Source organism: Bactrocera dorsalis, chromosome 2 (genome assembly GCF_023373825.1).
Source record: "Bactrocera dorsalis isolate Fly_Bdor chromosome 2, ASM2337382v1, whole genome shotgun sequence".
In the NCBI taxonomy this organism is placed as follows: domain Eukaryota; kingdom Metazoa; phylum Arthropoda; class Insecta; order Diptera; family Tephritidae; genus Bactrocera; species Bactrocera dorsalis.
In genome coordinates, this window is record NC_064304.1 from 101059826 (window position 1) to 101071398 (window position 11573).

Sequence of the window (11573 nt, forward strand, 5' to 3'; positions counted from 1 at the left end):
GAAGCCTTACATTTATGTAATTGCACTTACAAAGATTGATTATTGATTATCTGACATTCGGAATTTCATCATTCCTACTGTCACCATGCGATATCAACAGTTTGGCAAAAATTTTCCTAAAATATCCTTTGTAAATACAAGAGGTTTCTGCTCAGCAATTATTTTCATTCGAACAAAATGACAAAATTAAAAATCACGTGAGATTATTTACGATTAGAGGTCTAAAACAAATGTCTGCCTGTGAAATTATGCCAAAATTAAAATAAGCAAATAAAAACTAAAATAAAGAATATTTGAAATAAAAATAAAAATTATAATTAAGACACTCAGTACATAAACTAAAAGCGAAAATCTTGCATTTTACATATCCACCAGTCTAAATACATATGTACATACATAGATACGTACATGTAATGAAATGTGAATTTCCGGCAAGAAGCCAAATCAACCTGTGAGCATATGCTGATATATGTATATGTATGTATTGTATACTGATATGTATTTCTACGTACTATCTGTAAGCATTTCAAACACATTTTACATAACTAAACGCTCTCAAGCTAGGACTTGGTTGCCAGTAATACTTTGTATTTACTCTGCAGGAATTGCATATCTAAGCATCAATATCGGATAGGTTGGATAATAGAAAATTTTTAAATATTTAGAAAAATCTCACGCTTGGTCATTTGATACCTCGTATATTTGATTCAATACTCTCACCCGCTCCACCAAACTCTCAGCGCGACGCGCAAAACTCGCACGCCGCTGTTCGGCTGTTGTTGGTGTTGTGCCACGATTTATCACCGAAATAGGGATTGGCTGTGGAGGTTGCGGCGGTAGTGATGATTGGGACATTGTAAGGCTGAAAAGAAAAAATAAAATATATTAAGTTTTTTTTTCACATACAATTAGTAGATGTAACTTTATGTATGTATATGTTTTCCTTTTCAAAAATTAAAATTTAATTTGGTCTTTCAGACATATGCAAATAAAATAAATAAAATATTTTAAACATATTATTACCAAATTCACCCAGCTAATATTCTTAGTTTAGAAATTTGAATACATTTGCCGCTGCAGATGTTAAATATACCAAGTCGAGATAAATTTTTGAAATTTTCAAAGTGGTGTATGATTTTTTAAATACAAAAAATTAAGTATCTATATTACATTTGAAATTAGGTTTGTAATTTGTCTACCTGCATATATTGAGAAGATAGTTTTTGGTCTGTACTGTACTGTCTGAGGAAAATTACGAAAATATTACTAAACTAGATTAATAGAGACAATAAGTTATTTATTGTGAATAAATTTTCAACAATATTTCCGCAAATTCGAAGTTTTTCTCAAGTGGGTATATTTCTTTCACCAAGCATATTCTAAAATAGATTTTCAGTTTAAAAAAATCATCCCCCAGAAGTCATTGAGACATTAATGAAATTAAGTAACCTTTATAAGCTGTAATACAGTCTAGACATAAGTACATACTTATATAATACATATATACTTTTGTACATAGGGGAGCGAAAATAACCACAGAATGGTTTACGTTTAGCAATGGGTGAACGATTTTTATAAAATGTTCCCACATTGTTGAGTCGTGTAAGCTCTTACTGTTATCAGTATAAGCAGTTTAAGAATTTTGTATGAAAGTTTATATGTAGACATTTGCATATATATTTTTTGAATATAAAATTCGTTAACTCATAAGCAAATACTAAAATAAAAGCCCCGTAGAAAATATTTGAAAACCACTCAATGTCCACAAGCCACTTAAACGCAAAAAAACATAGTGAATGAGTACCGAACACAATTGCTTCCAAATCTAAATATAGAAATATAGAACCTTAGCAGTGACTAAATAATAATTTTTAACAGAATTAAAGATAGTTTAAAAAAAGGATTGTATAGATTTTTTGTTTTGCATTCTAAAAATTCGAAGATAAAAAAGTTATTTATCTGGCATATTCATGGTATGGAACCCTAAAAAGTACAAATCCTTGAAGTTTTAATCCCACAAAGCATGAAACCAAGCCAATCAGCCGGCAAACTTTTTCTTTCATAAAATTTTTAATTTAGCTGAATTGAAGTTTTCCTACAACTGTCTACGATATTAAAGAAGAAGAAGAAGTTTTCCGTTTTACACTAAGTGATCAACGTCTAAATATGTATATGTATGTATGTACATACAGATGAATAAACATACATAAATATATACCATGTGTGTTTGTATGTGTTTCAGTCTAAAAACAAAGAATTCAATAAAAAAAATCCCAATATATGTACGTGACACTCTTACAGGCACTGTAAATTCTATATCCCATGCTTCATATGCACTTCACTCTTTTGTAAGTCAAATATTCATACCCATATAGTTTTTTATATACGTAAGTATGTATGTACATGTATCCTGGTATACATTTTTAGAAATGAGATATCATAATTTAACATTAACTTTCATTTTGAAATACGTGAGAAAGGTAGAGAAACATTTATCTATAATTTATCATAATTACTTGTAAATACATTTACATACATAAATACATAATAAACTCAGGGTCAATGAAATTTGAAAAACATTGTAGATAATGTTACCGTTCCTTATCTACTACTTAATATATTTGTATATTCACACAAAATTTGAGGATAACAATTTTTTTAACTGTTTTCCACATACATACATGTGATTCTAAGTGTACATATGTATGTATGTATAACCGTAATATTGAATTTTTTTATTACAAATTTTATATTTTTAGCATTATATTTCGTTTTATGTCTACGAAATACATATGTATGTAAATAGGGCTTGACCTAGAATACATACTTATATCAAAACTGAAATACAACACATAAAGATTTAACAATCCAAAAAATATACATACATATGTACATGTACATGTACGCATAGTAAAAATAACTTTACAAGAACAGTGGTGGGTAAAATATTGTATTCTTATTTTTTCCATATATTTCTGTTAAATTCTATAATAAATTCATGAGCTGTGATTACGTACATGTGTATATTTAACAGCTAAGTTAAAATATTCACATATAATATACATACATATATGTATATACATAGATATGTATGTATAAACCTATCTGGTATATTTAAAAATATCAATGAAATATGAAATGCTGTTTAAAATAGTATATTTTTCACTACAAGAAAATATCTTGTGTGTTGTATTTTTGTGACCTCGACTGTTGTTCCAAAGTAGTACGGATAAAACACAGATTTGGTATTGGAAAATGGAAAAGGGCACAAGGGGTACATATGTATGTACGTATGTTGCATATTTAATTAGTAAAGAAAACTTGTTAAGGGTTATTACTACATACATACTTCTATACATATGTATATATAAATTTGAAGTTTTAAGCCTACAAAGCATGAAACCAAGACAATCAGGCGGTCATTTTTCGTTCATTAAATTTTTAATTTGGTTGAAGTGAAATTTCCCTATAACTATCTATGTTATTAAAGAAGAGGAAGAAGAAGTTTTCCGTACTTCAATAAGTGACCAACGTCAAAATATACATACATATATACATCTTGTAAATATACATAAATATATACTATGTATATATGTATGTGTTTCTGTCTAAAAACAAAGAATTTCCAATCCAAAAACACAAGTGAGAAAAATTCAAATATTTACATATGCACATATGTACATACATGCATGCTTAGTTACATATTTACGTGGTATATACAAACATTAAAAGGTAAATAAACAGTTTTAAGTGATTTGTACGGCGATATTGGCGCACAAATATGCTCATGCATATACTTATGTATGTACATACATATGTTCTACATGTGTGTGCATTAAACGAAGAAAGGAAAAGTTCTTAGTAAAAATATTTACACACATGCCTACACCCTTACAAACATACATACACGACAACACCTAGACTTGGCTACAGAAAGTCTTAACTTTGGGCCCTTCGAAAAATAAATAAAAATCACCACACGTTTTTCTTCTGATTTTTTGTTGTTTACATTCATTTTTTTCTACACCAGCAACAAAAATAGATAAAATGAAAATGCTGCAAAATCTCAATGTGTCTGTTGTAGTGATGGCAATGGTCGCCAACCAGGCTGTCAGGCATGATCACACACTCTCCTATTAAACGCCAGCCAAAGTCAATGCACATTATGTGGTTTTATATGTATACAGTTCGATGCAACTCGGTAGATGTGTACATATGTAGACACTAAACACAGAAGCCTAGTAAAAGCTATATATTCTTGCTTTGTTAAATGCAGCAACTTTCGTTGGCGGCAAAATACGTTAATAACGAATGAGACACACATAAACTTAAGCGTCAAGCTTACAAAATGGGAAAACAAAAATATTACCAAACCGAGAAAGTATAAAAGAAAAACAAACGAATTTGAGCAAAAACACATTTTGCAAATAAATAACAATATTTTTAGAAATATTTTTGTGTCGGCAAACCGAAGCTTAGAAAATTCAATTAATACACGTACATGTACCGCCGAAAAATAATTACATATACTACCCATAATATTTTATTTCTTAAAACATTACAAAAACTATTAAGAATTTAAAGCAAAAATAAAAATGTAATTGCAAAATGTTATCATTTGATTATCTAAGTGAAATTGTACGTTATACAACACTACATGTATATAAAGCAAAGATTAAAAAATAATTTACCTTCAAAATATTTACTTTTCTCGCAGAACGCCTAGAAATTTTTAATAAATATGAAAATATATTTTTTTACTATTCACTGCACTCTAGTATTTGTCACTGTATTCGTTCACTGTTCACTGATTTTCGTTTAAAAACATACTTTTAATTACATTAACGCAAATATGACGTATTAAAATTAATAATTAATGTGTTCGTTTATCTTTTACTAATTTAAATTCACATTTCACAATAAGAAAGAAAATATTATTTTGCTTTTTCAAAAATGATACATAAATATACTTAATTTCAAATTGTGTGCGTAATTCTCTTTAAAAATTATTTTAAAAAATTTCAAACTTTCAAACGATTAAGAGTTGTTGAAGAGCGATCACTTCACGACGCCGCCAAGTATTCAAAAGCACTGAATTTCCAACTTAGTGAACATGGTACGACGACGACCACGTTGTTTGCTTTGCAGTCAAACGCTCAGCGCTGCGTTGTATATATAAAAACACATTGCAGGTATTTGCGGCTGCGGCGAACGCTGTCTAGAATGGCTAGACAGTTGGATGGGTGCACAGAGCAACTAACCGATTGGTACATTCATAACAATGGTATGGACGTGTACTCTTTATACAAATATATACATACATATCTTCATATAACAACAATAATAATAATAATAATAAGCATTTGGTCAGTATTTTGTTTAAATGCAAACCTACTTCAAAATTCCTTTTTTTTGCAATATAAGCACATTAAAAACATATGCAGCCATTGTTTTCGCGGAAATAATATCATAAATTTCTTAATTGATTACTATAAATATTATAAAACTTGTTGGCAATCTTCTTAATTTTTATATTCCATTTTTACCTGACCAATATTCTAAAAAACGCGAGATTTGCTGCTTTTACTGAAATAATATTGAAAAGATCGTTAAAGGAAACGGTTTTGAATGGAACGGAAACAGAAACATTAACGCAATCCTGGAAATGAAAAATTAAACTTTGTATATAATTCTTTTATAAAACTGAATTTTAAGAAATGAATTAAATTGAATTTTTTTTATAAATAGAAGCGGCATTATAGTATTTAAAAGAACTAATTGCCTTAAATGGATTTAATAACGTCTGCAATAAATTGTCACCCTGTTCGCTGTTGCCTGTTGCATTTTCCAATAATAAGAAACTTTCTTACACCCGGTGCGTAATTCTTTTCTTATACATTTTTGATTGTGTAGCAACTTTTTCTTTTGGCGAATACTTATTTTCTTTTTGATTCGACGGTGATATTTTTTTCTTTTCCCGTTAAACAAAGTATACTCAAACTGTATACTTTGCATAAAATACCACCGATTATAATATTTTAAACAAACGAACGAATCTTATATTTCTACAGTCAAAGTGAAATGTTATTGTAACCTACGAAAGCAGTCCTAGGAAAGATATAGAACAACTTCCTAAGAAAGTCGGTTATACATCAACGTTGATAGCTCGAACATAATCTGAATATGGCATCTCGTGGTGGACCTATGGTGGCTGGTACCGATGGCGCTGACTACGAATATAGGCAACGTGTGGCTGCACCACACCGTATGAGGTTAATATCCAACCTTTCATTAAATTTGGTTATCACTTATTACCATAAAAGTTTATGAAGTAACGTTTCAATATGTCATTAGTAGTTCAGGCTAGCAAATAGTTTGCATAATTTAATAATATGTAGAGGCATGCAAGTGTTTGCTAATTCGATGGTGTTCACGGTATTTCGAGGGGCTAGACGAAGGCCGCATTTGTATGGGGAAAGTGTTTGCAGGCAAATTCTTTTACAGGGCGCTGCTCCTATTGTCTGATTACTGTGCTCTCTCATTGGCCAATTGCCAGATTATGTTTACATTTTGTGATTATGGACAAGCGTGAGTTGGGAACTGTCGATAGCGTCTCCGCTGCTTAATCGCACACACGGTGACGTGGGCTTTCGGAGCAACGAAATGTAGCGGCGAAAGTGTGTGCAGTGATGTATGTGCGTGTGCTTGCTTATATGTTATTTCGTTTTCATTTTGTTTAGAATTTGGGAAAATTATAACCTTATTTTAAATAAATAATTTATAAAAATTACACATATTTTTTAAAATAAATAATAAAGCATAATTGTTACATATCATTTTCTTTTATATTTTCTACAGTTTGCAAGGCAAAAAGCGTGTCAAATTTTGTATTTGCTATCATATCGTACTTTCTATTTTTATGGTGACCAAGTTGTCTCCGGATTTTTTGGATCGCATAGATGTCTTTTGGCTGGAGGTGGAAGAACTTGAAGTGCCAAAACCGCTATGGTGGGAATACGTTTGGATGACATCGGTGTTTACAATGTATTTTGCTCTCTCGGCAATATTAAACAATAGCATTCGCGAAATGCAAAAATATATGATAGCCATTATGTTGACTGGTGTTATACCCGTATGCTACTGCTTTGCTTACTACTTTAGAGATTTTTGGGAATATATTAATTTAGATGAGAAAACTGATATAAAGGAAACGGATATATTTATATGGCGCGTAAGTAATGAACAATTCTTATACATTGATTTTTATTCCAAAACTAACCGTTTTAAAATTCTAGGGTATGCCTTACGCAGTATTGTGGTACGGCTTCTCGGCAGTCGCTATTCAGTTACACGGTTTTACCTTGTATTTCGCCTACAAATGCATTAGAGCATGGCGTATGCGCAGCGCTATAAAGAAGTCTCAATAAGTCAAAACTAAAACAAAGGATTGACGCACTTTGAAAACGTTTGATGAAATAATATCCATCTTATGCAGACGGTCAACTTAGGTCTGATTAAGACAACTGTTGTTTATGCTCATTATGGTTTTCATTCTCGGATTAAAGTGAAATATTTATAGTCTAACAATATCTTGTCTGCTTGCATATTTACGTTCATATACTCTCCACATTGAATATTTTTCCAATTGACTATCTATTGGATTTATGCTCAAGTTCTTTCGTAAAAACATTTTAAATAGAAGCCAATAAAAAAGTTGTTACTACAAACCAAAATTGTGCGCCATTCCATACATTCTGGGTATATTTTTGTCAGTACATTCGACACGTTCACCCCAATGCATAACTAGTCATACAAATATTTTATAGCATACCATACGGTTGAATAATCTTATCAAACCAAAAATTTCGAAAAGCTACAGTTTATTTGTTTAATCCTAGATTGTCTGCATAGATCAGCCAGATAGTATGAATACTGCAATATATCGAAAAAAGTATGGATACAAGCACAATTTCATTTTTTCGCACATGGAATATCGTGATGCCGCACATATGTATGTAGCTACTAATGTGTTATATCAAATTTGCGAATTAGCAATTGAAAATAATATGTCTTACTTCGTATATTAACTGTAGTCTGCACAAATCTGTCAAAAAAAACGAAGTAAATTTTAAAGGCAACTAAATACAATGTATGTACATACATTTAGATTTTCTTTACAGCAATGTCATTAAAGTGTTTAAAAACCTATAATTTGATATATTTTGCAAAAGACAAATTAATTGAAAATTAAATATATTTTTTAAATGGCAATATCATAATAATCGTCTGTGCACTTGGTCATTGCGTTATTAAAATACTCAAAATATTTATTTTTAGCGTTTAAAGTTCCTTATAAAATATACGAATGTGTATTCTACAAACAAAGAACTCCGAACTGCCTAACATCATCTATAAGTTCCCATTAAGGGCCAACAACTATTCTTTTGTACAAAATATGCTTATACTTACATACGTATGTATGCCTGTATATATGTACTTATTTGTGTTCTAAGGCACTAGCTGTTCATTTTGGAACAGTTGCACTAGAAAATGCAAGAACAATATAAAAAGTATAAAATAATGATAACTTAAACAAGGAGTGGGTAACAAAATGGTTTTAAATGAAGAGTTATTTAATAAATATGAAAATATCAAAAATGAATTGTCAATTTGTGTAAATTGTTGTGCTGTTCAAATAATGTCAACTAAAATAATATGGAAAAAAATTTATAATAAATCTATTATATTTTGTGTGGGTTAAAAGCATTTTAATTCTTATTTTTCACTTGAAAATTGTGTTAAGTACAAGGAAAGCATAGAAAATATATATTTTTTTTGTTAAATACATTTTATTTGCAATCTATTTTAGTAAATAATAAGCAAATTTGATAACAAAACCATAATTTGACTTATGCGACATCCTAGCGATACAGACGTGGTAAGTGCCTTTCCATATGTTTATAATTAAATATATGTATTATAAGAAACCTTTGTTTTTTATTTAACATTTTGTGGAATCATTTGCGCCGAACGTTTCCCCACGGCCAACCACATCTTTGGAACGAGCGGGCACCGTGCTCCACCACCCGAATTATCATTGGGAGATCAAAAATAATATACAATATAACAATATGTTCTAAATACAAAGGTTTATAGTATAAACAAATTTAATTATACATTTAATATCGTAGTAACATATGTAATTAAACATTTGCTCAGAACATATACATATATAATTAAAATAGCCACGAGAAGTTGTATTACCCGTAATCAGGTTGAAACAGAATACTCTATCAAAAATCTGGCATTTACAAAAATTATGGTCCGATCAGAAAAATACATATGTATGTTCAATTATGCGATGACTTAGATAATAATCTATACCGAATTTCCTGAAGATACTTTGTTAAATAAAACAGTTTTCCATACAAGGTAAATATGTTCGTTGGGTATAACTCATTTAATATTTGCAATAGCTACTCAACGAAAATTAACCGTGCACGCTTAAGATATGTATGTACATATATATAATCGCCAGTGAGCATTTAATGACTCGTTTTTGTCACATTTATTTAGTATGGTAATTGGGATCAATGCCAAGACGTAAATAATTAAACAATCAATACTATTTATTTTTTAATTTATTTGTTTGTATACCTTGACCCAAAGGTGCCCTGACGCCTACTAAATAAAGTATATACTAGATTTAACAAGTTCACTACAGGATCCACTTCAGATAGAGAGCCAAGGGAGAGCAAAACTGAAATGTACGAATTACTGCGACGAAATGGCTTCACATGAATGAAAGAAAACAATTGATAGTATCCATTCTTTGGATTTTTTTATCATACCACAACAAAAACAAAAAATATTTGGACTCAGGACAGAGCTTCACGAAATGCGAGTTCTTTTTCTGTTCTTACGATAATCGACCTAACCAGAAGGAGCCCAAGATTTATATCGAACTAAAGCGGGTCATTTAATATAACTTTCCAATACTTTTTGTGATCTTCTGAAGCTCTACAATAACAACAACAGAAAAATCGTATTTAAAAGTCCTAACAAGGTATCAGAAGATCGAGAGGTGAATTTATGGATTAAAAATTTTTACACGAAAAAAATCTGCCAAGGTTACTTGACTTGGAGATTGGCAGTATTACTAACGGGTGATTTTTTTGAGGTTAGGATTTTCATGCATTAGTATTTGACAGATCACGTGGGATTTCAGACATGGTGTCAAAGAGAAAGATGCTCAGTATGCTTTGACATTTCATCATGAATAGACTTACTAACGAGCAACGCTTGCAAATCATTGAATTTTATTACCAAAATCAGTGTTCGGTTCGAAATGTGTTTCGCCCTTTACGTCCGATTTATGGTCTACATAATCGACCAAGTGAGCAAACAATTAATGCGATTGTGACCAAGTTTCGCACTCAGTTTACTTTATTGGACATTAAACCAACCACACGAATGCGTACAGTGCGTACAGAAGAGAATATTGCGTCTGTTTCTGAGAGTGTGGCTGAAGACCGTGAAATGTCGATTCGTCGCCGTTCGCGGCAATTGGGTTTGTGTTATTCGACCACATGGAAGATTTTACGCAAAGATCTTGGTGTAAAACCGTATAAAATACAGCTCGTGCAAGAACTGAAGCCGAACGATCTGCCACAACGTCGAATTTTCAGTGAATGGGCCCTAGAAAAGTTGGCAGAAAATCCGCTTTTTTATCGACAAATTTTGTTCAGCGATGAGGCTCATTTCTGGTTGAATGGCTACGTAAATAAGCAAAATTGCCGCATTTGGGGTGAAGAGCAACCAGAAGCCGTTCAAGAACTGCCCATGCATCCCGAAAAATGCACTCTTTGGTGTGGTTTGTACGCTGGTGGAATCATTGGACCGTATTTTTTCAAAGATGCTGTTGGACGCAACGTTACGGTGAATGGCGATCGCTATCGTTCGATGCTAACAAACTTTTTGTTGCCAAAAATGGAAGAACTGAACTTGGTTGACATGTGGTTTCAACAAGATGGCGCTACATGCCACACAGCTCGCGATTCTATGGCCATTTTGAGGGAAAACTTCGGACAACAATTCATCTCAAGAAATGGACCCGTAAGCTGGCCACCAAGATCATGCGATTTAACGCCTTTAGACTATTTTTTGTGGGGCTACGTCAAGTCTTAAGTCTACAGAAATAAGCCAGCAACTATTCCAGCTTTGGAAGACAACATTTCCGAAGAAATTCGGGCTATTCCGGCCGAAATGCTCGAAAAAGTTGCCCAAAATTGGACTTTCCGAATGGACCACCTAAGACGCAGCCGCGGTCAACATTTAAATGAAATTATCTTCAAAAAGTAAATGTCATGAACCAATCTAACGTTTCAAATAAAGAACCGATGAGATTTTGCAAATTTTATGCGTTTTTTTTTTAAAAAAAGTTATCAAGCTCTTAAAAAATCACCCTTTATAAACCTTGTGATTTTTACGACATAAAAATTAATTGTTGCTCGTATAAACGATAATTTTTATGACATAAACTTTTTATTAATTTTTTTATTTATTTTAATTTT

The 11573-nt window shown here is 31.3% G+C and overlaps 2 protein-coding genes across 6 annotated transcripts in view; one reads left to right on the top strand and one right to left on the bottom strand.

The window, feature by feature from the left end:
• Positions 1–5188, bottom strand: part of LOC125776303 (uncharacterized protein ZK1073.1) — a 47782-nt gene extending 42594 nt beyond the window's left edge. Inside the window, exons 1-3 of one of the 5 annotated variants that reach the window (XM_049447871.1) lie at positions 5028–5162; positions 4692–4896; positions 694–862 (exon numbers count right to left, since the gene is read on the bottom strand). In XM_049447871.1, the coding sequence (XP_049303828.1) occupies positions 694–855 (162 nt within the window). In that variant the 5' untranslated portion in view covers positions 856–862; positions 4692–4896; positions 5028–5162. Of the gene's footprint in view, positions 1–693; positions 863–4691 lie in introns of all 5 variants that reach the window. The other 4 variants (XM_049447873.1, XM_049447872.1, XM_049447875.1 and 1 more) reach the window with 4 other exon arrangements.
• Positions 5189–5896: 708 nt separating this feature from the next.
• LOC105226046 (protein jagunal) lies at positions 5897–8766 on the top strand. Its single transcript, XM_011204788.4, has 3 exons — positions 5897–6272; positions 6859–7231; positions 7296–8766. Exons 1-3 carry the CDS (start codon positions 6184–6186, stop codon positions 7425–7427), a joined length of 594 nt encoding a protein of 197 aa, XP_011203090.1. The 5' UTR covers positions 5897–6183; the 3' UTR covers positions 7428–8766.
• The last annotated feature ends 2807 nt before the right edge of the window (positions 8767–11573 follow it).